Source organism: Cottoperca gobio, chromosome 4, assembly GCF_900634415.1.
Source record: "Cottoperca gobio chromosome 4, fCotGob3.1, whole genome shotgun sequence".
NCBI classification, from domain to species: Eukaryota; Metazoa; Chordata; class Actinopteri; order Perciformes; family Bovichtidae; genus Cottoperca; species Cottoperca gobio.
The window spans coordinates 14,161,888-14,181,473 of record NC_041358.1 but is presented as its reverse complement, the minus strand read 5'-3'; the positions used below and the strand labels follow the sequence as shown (position 1 = coordinate 14,181,473).

Below are 19,586 nucleotides of genomic sequence, written 5' to 3'. Positions count from 1 at the left end.
TCTGTGTCACTTAGTCATCTCCCTATTATAAAGAAACATTGTTATGATGTCTACTTATCTGATTTCGTAAAGAATCAGCAAATGTCAGTATAATGTATGCACTCACCATACACCTGCAGGCTGTGGGATATCTCAGCAACTCCAGCCAGGTTGACCGCTACACATCTGTATATCCCAGCATCAGACAGTTGAGCTCGTTCAATCTCCAGCACCTGGCCTCGCTTCAGCATAGTCACCCCAGCTGCACTTGTCAGCGGTCGGCCATCTTTGTACCAAGTGATAGCTGAAGCACAAAGGTAATTCACAGTGCTTTACATAGAGCAAAGAACACATGAAAATGACGTTCAAAAGACACACTGCTTCACAATGTTTTGTTCCAAATAAGAAAAACATTTCCAAGTGACCTTAAAGATCTGGAGAGTTTAAAACACAGAAGCAGATCAGAGACATTGACATATGTTGACCTATTTTACTATGTAGTGCTTCATAAACTAGTAACAATGTTTTTTGTATGCGACTATTTGTAGTTATAACATTTTTAAAGATATTTAGAAATAATTCTTTATGTGTTCTCTTTTGCAATTTTGTTTTAATTATTGAATCATGTAAAGACAAACAAAGCAAAGTAGCTGACTTACAATAGACAATGATGATTAAAATCTAATAAAATCTTTTCACATGCAACATTGTTTAACATATTATTGGAGTGAAACACCTGCTGCGAAATGCAGAAACATCCTAAGTGTTGAATTCCACTGGAAAGTGACTTCCTATCTGTACTGAACTTGTACACTGGACAGGAAGGCAACGGAAAGAGAGTGAAGCTGCCTGTAGGGAGTCATGTGAGATCCATTTTCTGCTGTTCCATTAATGGTTAGAGATAAGGAAAGCAGCAGTACAGCCAGTTCAAGCACAGCACTCAGAGGAAACTACGCCCTGGAGCCTGCGAGTGAGCGCAGCGGAAGTTTGTGAGCCGTCTTACCAGGTAATGGGCTGCCTGTGGCCTTGCACTCAAGCTCAGTGGGAAAGCCTGACAGGATGGTCTGGTTGATGATCTCTCCAGAGTAGGGAATACTGGGAGGCTCTGAGCGACACACACAAGAGCAATAATTTATCAGATGATACTCTCCTGTCTCCACCTTGTCCCTCGACACAGAAAGCAGAGACATGTATATATGACAGAGACCAGGAGATGAGTGAGACAGGGGACAGAAACATGCAGAGATAGTGCTGTGTGTATCTTTAAGTTACCATGGACACTGAGCCGTACGTGCTGTTGGGCTTCACCAGCTGCATTGGTGGCTAGGCAGGTGTATCTCCCAGAATCCTCCAGTCTTGCCTCTGTGACCTTCAGCATTCTGCCTGCCGACTCCAGCTGTTACAGATACAAGCACAAACACACACAGGATGCACATAATTCAGACTGGTAATGACTTTGAGTGTTAAAATGTCACCATTATAAAATATTCTACATGTCGGAAGAATTGGTCAGTTTTAGAATCAAACAGCTGATGTCAATCAGCCAACACAAGCGTGACGTCAGTGCTTTGCCTGAACTAATGCTATTCTTCATTTCTGTGTCTTTAGGCATAGTCCTCAATGCTAAAAACTAACCACAGGCCAAAAGTTAAAGAGTCAACTGTAATTGACATTTAGAAAGACAAAAACAAAACACATTTGCCTTGCAACGTATTGCAGCGATTTAAATAATCCATCAAGGCCCATCCTGAAACAAAACACTGTGTGTATTTCTTTTTTATTCATGTGAAATTCAGCAACAATTGAACGTTTTTGAACGACTTACAATGTGCGGAGCATTTTAGGAGCATCAGTCTACATGTAGGGTTTGACTTGAGATGTGTCTACTCCAGTGGTATGTCCGATAACAATTAATTAATTAATATTCAGGGAACCAACCTTAAGGTGCCCCTGTGTTGTGTCGACAGGTCGGCCATCTTTAAGCCAGGTAATACTTGGAAGAGGGATGCCGCTGGAGATGCACTCCAGACTGACGGACTTGTGGAGAACCACTGAACGTTCAGCAGGCCCGGTGGTACGAATGGAGGGAGGAACTGGGGAGATGAGAAGGTTAGAGTTACTAACATTTTACACTTAACAGTAAATTCAGAAAAAAGGCAGAGAGTAGTATTTACCCAATGTGGGAGCATCCCTGTGGCTTGCATTTAAAACACAAATTACATTTATTACAATTACAGTTTGTGCAAAACTATCATATTTACAGTATTTGTTGTCAGAAAACACAACATTTTACTGCAAAACATAGTATAGCATTTTAAGATTTTACCATGGACAACCACATTGAAGTCCCTCTCGTGGTCTCCTGCTTCATTTGTGGCCACACATTGAAAACGAGCCGTGTCAGGGACCTGAGCGCGGGAAACAACCAGCCGTCGACCGCTGGCTACCACCCTCAACCCCTCACCCTGTCGAACTGGTTTACCATCTTTATACCACCTGGAAAAGAAAGTTGTTACAGTGAATGTGTGTATGCACGTGTATTAAATCTTTCTGTCTGCATGAGATGGAGATCTTACGTGATGACAGGTGCAGGGTTTCCAGTGGCATGACACTCCAGCTCCAAAGGGCTGTTGATTATCACCGTGCTGTCCGTCACGTCATCAGATCCATCAATGAAAGGAGGAACTAGGATGGAATAAATAAATGTCTGTGACATTTTGAAGTAACATTTCACTGTATTGGACTGCATGAGTCATTTCAAAATGGACTTTTGCTTATATTGAGACAGATCAAAATAAATGAAAGTTATCACAACTTTGGAACAGTTATTCCATTTCTTTGATTTCTTATTTCTATTCTTCCTGTTGCTGATAAGTGGTATGAGGAAAACAAAGATAAAATCTTCTTGCTCTGAAACTGATGGACTAGAACTCCATTGGGATCCCCCCGTGCAGGTTTATATCCTGCCGACAACGGTACAATTATTTTCCAGCTGGGATAAACTAAACATGACAGGCTGCATGCAGTTGGTGCAACCTGTTTCATAACCAGGAGAAAGAACTGCTTTAATGATAAGCATTGTGAAAGAGCTACAGGTAGAAATACATCAAAGTAAATCAACTTTTTACGAACATGACTTATCGCAGTCGCACTTGGAGCCATATAGAGAGTGCTTTCAGGATAGTTTCTAACATATGATGACAGCTCAAGCCCCAATGCTCTACACATTACAGTGCTGACTTAAGTAACCTGGACCAAGATAAGTCCTAAACAGATATCCTGGCAATTAGGAGCTATAAAACACTTGTAACTGGGTGAACACTTAAAGTAACAACCTTCTCTGAAGTCTTTTCTCTCTGATGTCTTTGTAACTGGCATAGGCTGAATCAAATGTTTGGCTTTTATCTCTTTTGAACTAAATGCTGAACTGCTCTTCATTTACTATGCGGGGAGAAAAATCTTTATTTATTTTCACTAACAATTTGATTAAAGAACTAACTAGAATTGAGGTTCAAAGAGATGTATGTGGAAAGAGCAGAGAGTCAAGGCTTCAGAATGATTATATTACATTACATTACAGTTCATTTAGCTTTATGGCCACATGCATGCACACAAACAAGTCAACCAAAGTTATACTTCACAAAATTAAAAAAGGCATTGTAGGTACTTTTAACGAACAGAGATAGCCCACTTGTTTTCCAGTCAAGGGCTTGTTAGTTTGTGTCTGTGCTGTGCATGTTAGTGACAGTATAGTATATACTGTAGCTATTTCTGTGTGTTTCTATACCTAAAACCTTGACGTCGTATTTGACCTCCTTCTCTCCAGCGATGCTTGTAGCCACGCAGATATAACGTCCCGAGTCTGACACCATGGCTGAAAGAATTTCTATTTTACTCCCCTGCTCGAGAAGACGGACACTTTCACCATCGCGCACAGGAACTCCGTCCTTCAGCCATGTCAGGGAGGGGGGAGGGTGTCCCCCAGCCTCACACTCCAGAATCAGAGGCTTACTGAGGACCACTTTCCTTTCAGTTGGACCGTCATCACCCCCTGCAATGGTAGGAGGCACTGGGGGGGAAGATGCATAAAAAAAGGAACAGTAGAAAAGGAGGGTTAAAGCTTCGAGGACTTTTCTGCTTGATTGATTTCTTATCTCTTATCTCTTATCTCACACTCAAGGCTTTCATCAGCCAACATGTAAAATTGCTTTATGCATTAAGTCCTCCACACTGTATCCATTTTTGTGCTCTTCGTGGATCAAGGATTTTGTTTTCACATTAAATAGTTTGCCAAATATCCACAGCTGTTTGCCATTATTCTGGACTGCTGCAAATGTCTTTATGCTCTGTGAGTGAAACCAAATGCCTTAAGTCTCGGAAACCTGATTAAATGTCACAATGTGCTCTCGATTTTCTAAATCACATAAAATGAGTCTCTAAAAGCTTTTGTTTCAAGCTGACATACAGCGCAGAAAAAAAGAAAATGTGTATAGATTATCAGATGTGAGGTCAGGTTCTTACAGTAGACGTCCAGTTCAAAGCTCTTCTCAGCGCTCCCGGCCACACTGGTCACCTTGCAGGTGTACTGGCCGGCATCTGATGCCTGCGTCCGAGGGATCTTCAGGTAGTGGCCTCGCTCAACATACTGAACCTGTCGGTTGGACAGGATGGCCTCTCCGTTTCGGTACCAGGTGATGGTGGGAAGCGGCACTCCGCGTGCCTCACACTCCAGAGTTACCGCCGTGTTCAGCAAGGCTGTGACCTCTGTGGTCATGTTAAAACCTTTGATAGAGGGGGGCACTGGAACAATAGCACAACAATTATGAATCTGAGATTTCTAATTCAGCTGTATTTGGTCATGTTAGGTTAGCATATAAAGAGCAGGCTTTGCAGTTAAGTACCTCACTGCGTAGGATCTGTCAAAACTCACCGTAGACACTGAGGATGAAGTCTTTGGACTGTTTGCCGGCTGTATTCACGGCACTACACTGGTAACGGGCCTTGTCTCCAAGACGGGCATTTTTTATCTTCAAAACCTGACCCCTGTTGGTGACCTCTAGGTTGGGATCCCCAAGAAACACCAGCCTAGAAACAGAAGTTTAACACATCATGATCAACTAGTTTGATCATTTGAACCATAATAGTAAATATTATATTATTGGAAGGCACTTACTTCCTGTCCTTGTACCACTGGATTGTGGGAAAGGGCAATCCTTGTACCTTGCACTCCAGACTTATTTCCTGTTTGACAATAGCTGAAACATCTTGAGGAGAGCCGGACCCTACAATGGTGGGAGGGACTGGAGCACAGGGGGGGAATATGATTGTATATTAGCTGACGCATCAGAATCCTGCATATATTGCTGCTTTTATGTATCAAAAAGTTGTTTTCCATTAATGTGGTATTAATTTTAAGTCCTGTATGTCCACAACTCTGCATATATCTCTTTCCCAGTAATACTTGGAGTTTCTATAGACAACTGCTCACTGCCCTTACTCACCCAGTACATCCAGGAAGAAGTCCTTTTCTGTGCTGCCAGCGATGTTGATCGCTTTACAGCTGTAGCTGCCTGCGTTTGATGTCGCTGCCTTCAGGAGTCTCAGGGTTTTTCCCATGTCAAGAATCTGGATGCTGTTACTAGAAACTACCTGTCGATCAACATAAATAAATCAAATCAAACACAAAAGCCAAAACAACAGCATAAGTTACAGTTAGGGAAATACTGCCTGACAGTAATTATGGGGCTTATTGTAAGACATCATGATAAAAGGACCTAAACAAAAAAAGAAAAAGCTGCAGTCTACAATTCAGGCATGAAAAACAACTGCTGTCTAAGAGCTTAAGATCTATTCAGCTGAGAAATCTAATTAACGAAACATGAAATGTTTTTTATTGTTGCTTAGAGCCAAAAACATTCAGAGATAATCTTTCGTTAGATTGCTCATAATTAGCAGATTAAAGTAAGTGCTCTGATTTTCCCATCTGTGCCGAGCAGTAATCATTTGTAAGACAGCCAAGGAAACAAAAAGCAGCCAGCCAACGGGATGTTACAGCAAAGTGCTAACTCTTTGTTCTCGCATCAATTTATCATAATTATTCTGTCATTACTGCTTTGACCATGCTGCCACCATGGCTGGCCTGTCTGGTCTTTGTTGCACACACACACACACACACACACACACACACACACACACACACACACACACACACACACACACACACACACACACACACACACACACACACACACACACACACACACACACACACACACACACTGGTTTCAGGTCTGTTGGACAGTGTACCCTGTGATCAGTGCTCATTCAGTCTTTATGAGCACTTTCATTAATAAATGACCATTATAATTTCTAATTACTTATATGCATGTAGAGTTGTGATCCAATCCTTGTAGATGATTTATTGGACCACAGTTTAAGTATAGGTTATGCAAATTATAAGGCAGAATGTTATTCAAAGTAATACTTTGCCACCAGAATAATTTTTTTAAATAGTAAGGTTTAGTAAAAATGCATGCGTTTGGGTATTATTGAGCATACGACTGGATGAACTTGACGTCTTGAACTGCACGTGCTCTGTTGCTTTATTTAAATTCATTTTGGATTCTTCTTGCAACGTGGAGGCATGCAAGAAAAACTAAACTTTTTCAAGAATTCAAGATAACACAGGGCTAGTAATTGATATACAAATGATCATTTTGGGGGTGAAGTATTCCTCTAATCTCTCTGAAAGTGTCTTTGATGTGCTTATTTACTTTCAAAAAGTACTAACATTTGAACAAACAATAAAAAGTGAATGAAAACTGTCAAAATGTTTAGAGTAAAATCCATGTTAACAGCTTATTCAATGGGATTTCACCTACAGGAGTCCCATCCTTGTACCAGGTGATGACAGGGGTTGGACTTCCTATGACATCACACACCAAGTTGGTGGACTGGCTCAGGACCAGCGACACGTTGCCTGACGTTTCCCCATCACGGAAAAGTGGGGGCACTGTGGAGGTGTCAACGTTGAGTTTTAAGCATTAGTTTGCACAGAATCAAATGTATGCAAAATATAAGATAGAAAGTAATGTTTTCAGTGATGACGACTTTGTTTGAGCTGGTAAACCTAGTCCAAAGTCAAAGGTCAGAAATATAAAGAACAGGTCAATCACCATTAACTTTGAGCTGGTACTTCCTCTCAGTGGATCCAGCATCATTCACGGCTGCACAGACATACTCTCCGTTGTCCAGCGGTGACACAGAAGCCAGAATCAGCAGTGTACCGTCCTCCAGGATGGACACACCTGGCTCATTACCTATCAGCTCCTGGCCATTACGCGACCATCGAATCACTGGCTTAGGAAGACCTGAAGCAGAGAAGAAGGATAAAATGTAAAAAATAAACCATTGGCAGTTAGAAAATGATGTATTATACTTGACATAGTCATCATTGTTTGCAAAATTATAGATTATACATTTAGCAGAAGTAACTTTGTCTCACTAAAATTCACATTTGATAGGAGTGTAGGTAAGTTCTGTTACCCTGCAAAGGGGAACAAATTGTTCAATCATCTTCTTTTTCATAAAATCAGGGGCTGGGAGGAAAGATCCATTACCTTTGGCAGGGCAGGGGAAAGCAATACGCTGGTTTGCAACTCTCTCCTGCAGAGGACTGTTGAAGGGGGGCTCCAATATCTCGACCACAGGGGGTACTGAAAACACACAGATTAATTATCAAGGTCAAATACACACTGCAAAATATACTTTTACACAATAGAAAGCATCTAGCATGTAACATCTAGGTGGATAGTTTTGTAGCAGTTTTAGTATGCATGTGTACAATGTTTTGTGCTGCAGATACCTGATCCACACAGTAATGTTTTCCTGCCATGAATAACTAAAAACACTTTGCATTATTAGACGTGGTTTTACTTTTTTAAACTAAAGTCACACAAGACAGTCGGAAAAGGACATTTTCTTTTTGTAATTTGGTTTAATCAAACTTAAATTGACATATACAACTCTGAAAACATTTTAGCACACATACATATCAGGAACACAGTGCACGTCTGTAGGATCAAGACAACTAAAACCAACCTTGCACAAGAAGCCGAATTTGAGCCTCGTCTCTGCCTGCAGTGTTGGCGGCTGAGCAGGTGTAAATTCCTTCGTCAGCCAGACCCACATTTCTCAATACCAGGCTGCCGTCAGGTGATACTGGGTAGCTCTGACCATCCTTTGTCCAGAGGAGGATGGGCTCTGGGACACCTCGCACCACACAGGGCAGCTCCACAGGGTAACCCACCGGCACCTTGATTACTCTGGGGCCAGCCTGGATACTGGGGGGCACTGCAGATGACAGAGGACCAGATTTAAAAAGCTTTATTACTTCTTCTACATCTGCAAGTTATTTATCATACAGGTGCAATGTCCTGGAAGTTAAGCTTCTTCAGTTTATGTGCTTTTGTCATTCAGAAGATTTTCTATGTAATCCGAAATGACAGTAGGTCTAGACTGCAAGAGAATCTCTCAACTCTCTTGGGTTATGTATGAGTAATGGGTAGTTTTCAATGCTTTTCAGCTATTTCAGACAAAATCAATTACATGACAGGGATGAAAATCACAAATGTAATGAATTCATTCAGAAACATTAAAACAAAAACAAACAGGACTCCTAACATTCAAAAGGTTTCTATTGTTGCTCAAGAACCCTTTATAATATCATTATTAAACCTTTGTTAGTAGTGGTCTTTGAACTTACCCAAAACACTCAAATCAATGGACTGTGTGAAGTTGCCAGCAATATTCAAGGCAACACACACATAAAGTCCACTGTCTGACACTCTGGTCTTCAAGATCTTCATAGAGCCTGACGGAAGCTGAGTGTGCCTGGGAGGAAACACACACACACACACACACACACACACACACACACACACACACACACACACACACACACACACACACACACACACACACACACACACAAACGTAACTGTACAGTGAAAGTCATTCTTGCAAAAGCTTTTAATTACAAATCAAGCATAAACACATACTGATTGTTTTCCACTCAATGACTTATTCAGTCATTTCAGTAAACAGATACTCTGACTCTCTTAGATAATTCTTACTAATCCACCAGCAACCACTATTACAGCTGCTGTGACAGTAGGTACAACAGATCACAGGGAAGAGTATGATTACTCATTCATTTTAGAAAACCACAAACTCTACCCTGAGGTTATGAACGGTTCCGAGATACAGCACGGAGGTTCTCTTAGCCTTTTAGAACCTCAAATCTAACTTTAAGGTTACAGCCAAGATGATATGATGTTATCAAGTGTTTATTTATATTTAATGGACAATATTATTCATGGTGGTGTATTTTAAGCAGCAAGGTCTGAAAAAATAAGGGCGATTTTAGTGAAAAATGGCTTAAATACTGCGGCTCAGCGGTGTACAAGGGGTTGTTGGATTAACAATGAACAACATCAGCGCTGTGTGTGGTTCTGTATGTGTTTTACCTGGGAGAGAAAGGGGAGATGAGCTGCCTCTCCTTGGCCCAACTTATGGTGGGAGGTGGGACGCTGTGGACCTCACATGGCAAAATGGAGTCCTCGCCCTCAATCACTGACATTTTCATTGGCTCTGCTGAGCCTCCGGCGCCACCAACATTGGATCTAGGACGGACTGAACATACATACGAAGAAACAACGACTCAATTCAATGTTCCTAGATATATTCTGTATGTGACAATTAAAGACAATGTATAAATAAAGTACAAAGATGCAAAAAAGGGTTCATTTCTAAAGAGAAAAAGACAACAAGAGATTTTGATATAATTGCTCTTGTTGCAATGAGTGTGTTGGAATGGTTCCTTCCTCTCTGACCGTATCTGCCATTGCTCATAATGCATTTATGTGCCAACTTGTGACTTTGTGCAGGAACATTTTCCTGAATTTATAGCTGACACCCAGGTTACTTTAATGTTTACCAGTTAAATTAAAAAGTGGAAAGCAGGATGGCTCATTTTCTGAAAACCACCTTCACCTCCTCCATCACTGCCAACACAGAGACGATCGGAGCATTTGAGCATTGAACATGGACAGTAGCACAAGTAGAACTGTGAGGAAAGTGGAGTCAATGACTTGCTTGGTGCGCTTCCCATTTTCACACCTGTATACAATTGCTTTAGAAAATGGGCCATGACTGTAAAGTGACTACAGGTTTTAGAGACATCAAAGATTAGAAGTTTGGCCTTAAGATTGGCTTTATGAATCAACAACAGTCATTGAGGACACTAAACCTGCACATGGTCACATATTCTACAATTAAATTGAAACCATTAAGCCAAAATAATGATGATTAGCTCCTGTTTTGTGAGTGTCTTTGAGTCATTTTCTTGCTAAATTTGTGACTAAAGTGACTTAATTGAATAAGAAATTGTTGAAGTTAAATACTACGTATAACATCCAGTCTTTAGCTGGTGTTGAGGCTTACCATAGACAGTGAGCTGAACCTTCCTGGAGGCGTGGCCGGCAGCATTGGTAGCTGTGCAGATGAACTCTCCGGTCTCATTTCCAGAGGGGGAGGTGATGAGGAGGCTGTTGTCAGAATCCAGGGAGAAAGCTGGACCACCCAAGTACAGCAGCTTCCCACCCTACAAAACAAATCACAGCAGGGAAAGGGCAGGGGCCACAGTTTGTTTCATTAACTCAGCTTTATTAACACTTGACATGATGTCCAAGCTAAGAGTCTGCTTTAACCTACTAAGTGTCCTTAAATGTATGATTTGCTTTTCTTCCCGCTGTTGAATAAATAGGCTTTGAATACAAATGTTAATAGTTATACAATCAAATAAACCAAAACACAAAGTAAATGTCATTTGTATCATCTGTTGACTGTCCTTTTGGATCTGACATGACTTACTTGACTTGACATGATTGATGATATACAGAACTGCGAGGGAATCCGAGGGAATCACATCTTAACAGCTGGTGCAAAACTTAGCAGGGTCTAGTTTCATATGTCCCTGTAGCCCTGTTCACTTTAACAGCATCGCTTTTACAACTCAGAGAAACTAGCATTAAAAAGATGGAAAAGAGGGAGGAACTGTCCACATACACACAGAGGCTTATCGTACACACTAACACACAACAGTGCACATGTAATGACCGAGAACACTGCAAAGGCTAATGGACACAGGCAGAGCAAATTTCACGGAGCAGCACGAGGAACACACATGTATCCTCACACAGACACACAGATATGTTTTCTATCATGTGCTATTGTCTTACCAGAGCCCATCAAAAGAGCTAAATATATATAGCAACCCTGACACAAAACAACAAAAAGGACCCGTTTCCTTGTAGTTGAAAACAGTGCATCCACATCTGGACTATTTCAAGTTGAGCTCAGCTCTGCCCAAAACTGAACAACCACACTACATGAATATACATGCCAAGTCTAAATGAGCTACATAACAGCATTCACTTATACGTAAAGAGTTAAGAGGTGTATTTGTGCAGGGAGTTTGTGAGTCAAGACATCATAAAATGTCTCATAGACATGTGAAGCTGTCAATAAATAATTAAGACTTTGGGATGTCATGACATTGCTTACTTTGTAAATTGAGCTTTCCCAATGTTGCATGTTGCGGAGTCTCATCTGGGTGATATTGGGCCAAAATGTGTTGCAACATGCGCAATCTTGGCTGTTATATATTTGACATACATTTTCATGTGGTTTCTCTTTTATAATTTTCCATATCTGGAGAGAATAAAGTTCTTCCGTGGCAGGAAAACAGAACACCACTGTAAGCAGAGTAGTGGCTCTGACTTTCTACTAAAATAGGTAATGCCAATACTATACCTTGGCCCAGGTAATGTCCGGGGTGGGTACTCCACTGGCACGGCAGGGCAGGGTGATGGGTGTGCCCTCAATTGTGCTGAACACCTGAGGGCCATACTGAATTGTAGGAATCACTGGAAGCATAAGAAAAAATATAAGACACAGTTAGTCTAATATTGTTTTGTTTATGAATACAAACTAAATCTAGTGGTTGTAAAGATGTCTGTGTGTGTTTCCCTCCCTCCTTCTCTATCTGTCTTTTTTTGTTGTGTGTTTACGCCACCAGGAATCTGCAGAAAAGATCAACCCTGGGAGGCTTGGAGCAGCTTCTTGGAAATGAAAAATGTGATTCAACTAAACAACAAAATCACACAAAGTGTACAGTACGAACCAGTATTGCATGGCGATCTTCTTTCTGCACTCTTTGCATGTACTTTGCATTATGTATGCTCTCATAGGTATTGGCAAATGTAACTATACACTGACAGTGGCGGGCCGTCAGGGCCAGCAAGGCCTTCTCTGCTGGCCTAAACATCATCAGAATATAAATTTAATTTTGATATATTTTTTCCACAAATATGTATTAAATTATTCCCCATAGTCTATTCTCTTCATTTCATAGCTTTCCTCTTGGTTGCGCTGCTTCCAGCCTCAGATCGAGATTTGTAGGTCTGGCCTTTATGTTAGAGCTTTTATCCAATCATATTTCAGCCATGATGTGTTGCCTAGGGTCCAAGAAATCTGCCCTGAGGCCTTCAGAATCAACAGTGCGGGTGCCTGTCGCTTAAAGTGAACGGAGACAAAACTGTGGCGTTAACCAAACAGATTTCGAGTTGGGGACACCGGGGCCAGCTAGAAGGCGTACGATAACGTCAGCACGTCCACGTCTTTTGATTGGATACGCACTATTGAGAGGCAGAGCTATGCAGAGCTAGCAAACTTTGAACGAGCTAATTTGTGTAGATTTCTACAAGCTGTTTTTCTACCCACAATGGCTGAAGGAGGAGAAGAGATCGATTTGGTTGCAGATATAATTATAACGCCATTTTCAAGACAAACTTTCCAAGAAAAGCTAGACATCGTGAGAAGAGAACAGCCAACCCCAACGCTAGCGAGCCTATCACAGCCGGGAAAAGGGTTTGTCCGACACTTTTAAATCACTAACTACGAGCGGTACCCCCGGCTCACAGCCTCCGAGAGGCACTGCACATTGTACTGCTGGGAATGCCTGCTATTTACAACTAAATGTTTCAGAAATATTAATATAACTGTTGTTAGAGTGATGCAACGCCCGGTTATACTGCATTTCTGTCTAAATGTATAGTTTCTAGAGCCATGGAGTCATAATGATGGTATTAAGAGGTGGAATAATTCAGGTAGGACTGTGTAGGACATCACTGAAGGCCTAGGTGTGAAATGCACGGCCCACCACTGTACACTGACCTACATGCAGTACATGTCCAGTGCTTCGTGTATGGACAGCTGAAAAGGATTGACCGAATTTCATGAGGAAACTTTTACGTACTTGCTGAGGACAATTTCTATTTAAGTTGGTAGAATCTGGCAATGACTGACTTTAGAATAAATGGAGAACACATTTTCCCCTCTCACTGTGATCCAAACTCTGCCATTACCTTCAGCTGCTGCTGGTTTTAATGCAACCTCAAAGATAATCCTATTCATGAGGTTAAGAGCCCTCTGCAGTGAAAGGAGACATTTAAGCAGGTCTAGGTAGCAACTGATGAGATGTTCCAGATGGAGATAAAATGGCATATAAACATAATAATATAATAATATGGTAAACATACCTAACATTAGCATAAACTACACATTTGCACTATGGCCCTATACAGTCAGCAGAAATAATAAATGTTCTTCCAATTATTCACATAACATGGGTCCAGCTAGTGCTCATGAACTCAACAAGGTACCTTGAAGACCAAACTATTGTGTTTTTCCTCATTTTTGTGCATATGCATGTCTGTTTATAGTTGGTTTGCATGTACGTTTTTCTACATTACCATAGACGTTGACAGTGGTGGTATGGTTGGTGGCCCCAATAGCGTTTTCAGACAAACAGGTGTAGTCACCGGCATCATCCAGCCGGACTCTTTCAATATGCAGACTGCCGTCCCTCCTCACTGTCACATACTGGTCTGAGGTCATCTGAAAGGTTTTTTTTTTTTTAGGTTAAATTGGTTCAAATCAAATCATGGCTATTTAAAAAATAAAATACAGACATGAAAATCATTTAAAAACTGCAAATGTCCTCTTTGTGTCCTCACCAAGCCGTAGTTGTGCAGCCACTGCCTCTCAGGCAGCGGATTCCCGGCCAAAAGCACACAGGGCAAAGTCACCTGCTGGTCCTCGATCACACTGATCACAGTCGGACTCATCGCAATGACAGGCGAGACTGTGGATACCATGCAAGCAATTATCCTCACAAAGAAACTCGCCCAAACAGTCGTAACACGCAGAAAATATGACAAATGTTTCAAATTTGCTGTCATGTATAAAAAAAAGTGTGGGTATATTTATTTCAGACAAAAATGATATGCTAATGATAAAAGGTCTTTACCTCTAACTGTAATGCTATTATTTCAGTTACTGATCATACTGTCATTGTCACTTACAGTGAAATTGGGTATGTAAACTTGTGTTATTATTATTAGTTTGCTGCATTTAGTCCTTTCTCTCTATTTCTATTTCATTTTGTTTATTTATTGCATCTATTTATCTACATATGTTGATAGCGAGTCTGCATATGTTCTGTATACATTTTTGTATATTTATCACTTTAAATAAAAAAGGTTTTTACCTCTGCCAAAGCTCAAAGGAAGCACATGTGTAAGGGGTGTGTGTGTACTGTATGATGAATAGGTAATGCTCGGTTGCTATACATACACCAACAATACAGCATATACATTATACATATTCCACAGCTGCTAAAAGTATCAACACACCTATTTCTTCCCTCACATATGCATACCTATACACAATACATATATAAACACCAAACACTTAATGACATCAAATGTGTCCAAGTGGTTTGGCTTTGTTCATACAGAACAATACTGATGTCATCCGTGGGGGCTGTGACAACAGGGTGTCGACAAGAGGAATTTGACTACCGCTCTGACTGGCCTGAGAACCTCTCAGACACACACACACACACACACACACACACACACACACACACAAACACACACACACACACACACACACACACACACACACACACACACACACACACACACACACACACACACGCCATACATTGTGTGCGTCTCATGAGATAATATTGTCAGTAGGGAAATGGGGCAGTGGGGCAGTAATATATGTCATCTGGGTGGGTCTGTGGTTTCTAACCTTTGGCCCACATATAAGAGCTCAGTGTGTTTCCACTGTAAAGAAAACGGTGAAACAGAAACAGTGGTTAACAAGGCCCATGTGTTCAAACACACCCACTGAAATGTGCTAATGAACTCACACTCACGTGTAAGACTGAAACAGACACACACACACACACACACACACACACACACACATACACACACACACACACCCACACACCCACACACACACACACACACACACACACACACAGACAGCTGCAGGTACTGTATGTTTTTTTAGAAAATTTACTGGATATGGAAAGTAGATATGATCTTCGATTAGACATACTCAGAAAACTGCATATTCAGCAAAAAGTAACGTAAGCACATGTAAGTGTCTGAGTGTGTATTATCGTATATCGTCTTTGAATTGCAAAGACATTTCAAGGCAGACAGGCCTACAGTATCTGAACACTTTTTCAGTTTAGCAACATGAGTGTCCTTTCTTCATTTCCACTAAACATATTGCATGCAAACCATTATAAATTTCCCTTTAAGTTTAACTTTAATTAATAATAAAGAGAGAAGAGATTATGAGCCAGTACTTGTTGATCTTAGAGGGAGAGACAAATACAAAGAGAATCACAGAGGCAAGACTTCTTAAATGTTGCACTTACCCAGTCCAGTCACAGTGATTCTGGCCTGGCCCTGGATCCTGCCAAAGTGGTTTTGAGCCTCACAGACATATAATCCTTCATCCTCCACCCACAGGTCTGAGAGAAAAGAGGATATTTATGGCAAAAAACATAGAGCATTTACATGTGTAATGTGTATATGCCACTCACAGGTGATATGTAGAGCTCCCCTGCTCTGTGTAATAGTGCCTTGTACGTGGGGCCTGTTGAAAATTGGAAGTCCATCCTCTCTCCTCCAGGTGACCTGGGGTTCGGGGTGACCTTGGACGAGGCACAGTAGGGTCACATTGGAGCCGATGTCTGACCCCACATCTAATGGCTCTCGTGTGAACTTGGGTGCGGCTGGAACGATCAAGGATGAAGATGGAAAAGGTCAAAAAGTTTAGGGGATACCCATTCATCTGTAATGCATTCTACAGACACAGAAGCTGTCCATCATGTAAGATTGGGTTGTCTCACTACTGATTTTAGAAACAGATATACTGAACTTTGTATATACGGAGCTCCAGAGTGTTCAATATTAAATACATAAAAAAAGAATTATGAAATAAATAAAAACATGAATAGATTGTGGAAAATATATAGTATACAATAGTTTTGTTTTTATATGAATTCATTTTTATTTGATATTAGAAATTTTGCAAAAGTTTGCTTTTATGGCTTTTTCCCCAATAACACTTGTATTTCCTGTCTATTATTATTTCATAATCTCACTTTTTACAACAGTTGTGAAAAATTCCATAATTAAATAAAAACAGATTTTTTTTAAAGAAAAAGTAATTTTTGAATTAAATGTTATCCAATAAAATGCAGTTATTATAAAAATTAATGATTAAATAACACAATTTTAAGAATATCTTATTTAAAAAAAAGTGTTGGTTCATTTATATATCTTACACATTTATTATTTTTAATATTGCACATTTTGAGGTTGCATATGTGTGGATTCAGAACAGCAGAAATGTATGTATGCATTATTCACAACATATTTACAGACCTCTGGGTATGTGTTGTACTGTTATAAATTCCAGCTATAATTATAGTTTGTGCATGTGCACAAGTCTAGCTTGCTCAGGTAACCACACATGAACATTGACACTTGTTTTACCTGTTTAGATGTAAACCAGACACGTTCTATTTCTTAGCCTGGCAAAGGCATTGTTCATTAACTGCACCAAAGCAGCCTTTGTATCATTATACGCAGACATCACACACTAGTGTAAACTGTGAACCATAACAACCAATTCATTGACCTTTTAGGGGTCTAAGAGGCATACTATGAAACAGCTACACTACCAAACTCTGCAGTCTGCACATTCAAAGCTGTGGTAAAGCTACACAAGTAGTAATCTACCTATTTATTCCATTTTTATTCTGGGTTCATTATACTGAGTAGTGCTTTTACAAGGTTAACTAAACTTGGTCTCACCTCCGACATCGAGAGAGGTCTTTGCTGACGAGGTGCCAGCAGCATTGACAGCTACACAGGTGTAATCTCCAGCATCGACATGTTGGGTCTCCTTGATTGTCAGTGTACCTCCTAACGTGTCCACGTCCAAGAAGGAGGATGAGTGCAGCTGGACATCACCTAGCAATTATAACAAATGCAACAGTGGAGTGTGGTCAGCTGGGTTTTTATTTGGATTGTGTGAGAAAATAGTGGGAAAAAAACTAAACTTCTCAAATCAGTGCAATTCAAAAAGATCAGCGCTAATAGAAAACTACAACTACTGTCCTGCCACCTTGAGACGGGACAGATAGCGTTTGTCATAGATGCACAGTTCATGGTGCTATCAGCGGCCGCAATAATCTTTTTGTAAATTAATTTTAGCCTGTATTATTTTTTCATGTTTGTTTGTTTTCTTCCATAACATGCATATATTGTTAGTTATTTTGTTTTACTTTACTTTAACTTTTTAAGATGTTACCTTTGTACCACCAAATGCCCGGCTGTGGGGTTCCAGATGCAGAACAGGCCATCACTGTGGTTTCTCCAACGCCAATGAGAATATGGCTCAAAGCCACTGTCACCACAGGAGATTCTAGGAAAGGAGAGTTGTTGAACAATAGACAGAACATCAGTATGATGAAAGCTAATTCAAATGCAGTGCATACAGTATGGAGGTGCATAATGCAGTTTAGGTAAACGTTTGTTTATTTATCTATCTCTGTGTGTTAGCCCTGTCAGTGACTGGAGACATGTCAAGGGAGTACTCTTGCCCAATGTCAGCTGGGATTAGCTTCAGCCCTCCATGACCCTCAAAAGGATAAGAGGTCAACATCAGTGTATATGTTATGTAGAGGTTTGTACAAGTTTGTGTTTGGTGATTCGCCTTCAGAAATGAACCGTTTCTTATTTCTTTTTCAAGCTGTTTGTTTGTCTCGTCTTATTTTTCTGAAAATGTATTCTTTTCCTGACAAAAACCTTTGTTTAACATTGAAGTTCAGAATGGCCTCTGGAGATAAATCTTAGTTCTGTCTCTCCCTTAGTCTTAGGTCAGGAAAGGATAGTGGCCCAAATAAGAGAAATGCTAATTTATGTATACTTTGGCTTAAAGACTAACATATGGCTAATTATTCATTCAGTCTACTACTCTTTGATTTTTACTGTTTACTTACTTATTATATTGTTGTACTGTTTACTTTTTAATTATATCTTGCTTTTCTTTACTTCCACTTGTTGTTGCACTGGCTAATTTGCGGCTGTAACACTGCAAATGTCCACGTTGTCGGAGTAATAAAGGATTATCTTATCTTATCTTAATGAATGGATGCATGTGCTCTGTGGTACTCACCAATGTAAGTGAGGATGGAGGTCACTGAGTCTGTCCCAGCCTTGTTGCTGGCCAGGCAGCCATACACTCCTCCATCCTTATTCTCCATGTTTCTTACAATCAGGGTGCCATCCGAAGTCATCCTGTGTCTGAACACACACAAGATTCATTATTTTCATTTCAGCGTGATCAAAATGTGCACATGGGGCAATGTCTGGAAAAATCGGAGAGAGAAAAAGTAAAACAGAAACATAATTCAGATAAAAGTCTTTAAATCTATTCATGTCAAACAAGATGGTTTCACCTGCTGGATGCCATGATGAACATGTCATTGTGGGTCCAGACGAGACGGGGTGGAGGGTAGCCGCTGGCCGAGCATCTGATCCTCATTTCATCTCCTGCTGCAAAGGTTTGATTCCGAGGCTCTACTGAAACCCTGGGCACCTCTAGAGAAAAGATACACATTCTCCAAGTTAATCAATTAAAAAATATTCCGTCTAATTTAGTCACGCAATTCCCTTTATATGCTGTAATGATCAGTCAATAATCTATCTTTGAAACAGTCGCAGTAGACATAATGTGTGATCAAAGTTACAGTTTAGAATTTGAACACCAGTTGATTCGGGCCTTTTTATTTTATTTTATTTTTTATATGAAATTATTACAAAATATAATTTCAATCCTTTAGGATATGAGAGAAAAAAGAAAAAAAGAAAATTTTATCCAAGAACAAACTCACATGAATCATCAAGCATGCAACCAAAATCACCGGCACCCCTCACACCCAACTGTCAGACCGTTACAGTCATGCAGTAAAAAGAAAGGCAAACTTCATCACGAAGGCCCCTTCATGCCTTCTTCACTACCGTCACTCAGCGCTCCCATCAGGCAGCTGCTGTGAGCACCTCTGGCCAAAAAGAAAATTACAAAAACTCTTTCATTCCCACTGC

General features: G+C 40.4%; 1 protein-coding gene across 1 annotated transcript in view; it reads right to left on the bottom strand.

Moving 5' to 3' along the window:
- The window catches only part of hmcn1 (hemicentin 1), an 85,206-nt gene that overhangs the window by 31,563 nt on the left and 34,057 nt on the right, over positions 1-19,586 (bottom strand). Inside the window, 27 exon segments of the mRNA XM_029430034.1 lie at positions 107-283; positions 983-1,084; positions 1,252-1,375; positions 1,918-2,072; positions 2,306-2,475; positions 2,556-2,664; positions 3,767-4,048; positions 4,501-4,779; positions 4,910-5,064; positions 5,153-5,279; positions 5,481-5,628; positions 6,861-6,991; positions 7,155-7,349; positions 7,599-7,694; positions 8,080-8,331; positions 8,744-8,871; positions 9,507-9,672; positions 10,483-10,642; positions 11,854-11,966; positions 13,854-13,998; positions 14,118-14,245; positions 15,845-15,940; positions 16,013-16,204; positions 17,292-17,450; positions 17,791-17,904; positions 18,658-18,785; positions 18,941-19,082. Coding sequence (XP_029285894.1) covers positions 107-283; positions 983-1,084; positions 1,252-1,375; positions 1,918-2,072; positions 2,306-2,475; positions 2,556-2,664; positions 3,767-4,048; positions 4,501-4,779; positions 4,910-5,064; positions 5,153-5,279; positions 5,481-5,628; positions 6,861-6,991; positions 7,155-7,349; positions 7,599-7,694; positions 8,080-8,331; positions 8,744-8,871; positions 9,507-9,672; positions 10,483-10,642; positions 11,854-11,966; positions 13,854-13,998; positions 14,118-14,245; positions 15,845-15,940; positions 16,013-16,204; positions 17,292-17,450; positions 17,791-17,904; positions 18,658-18,785; positions 18,941-19,082 — 4,173 coding nt within the window.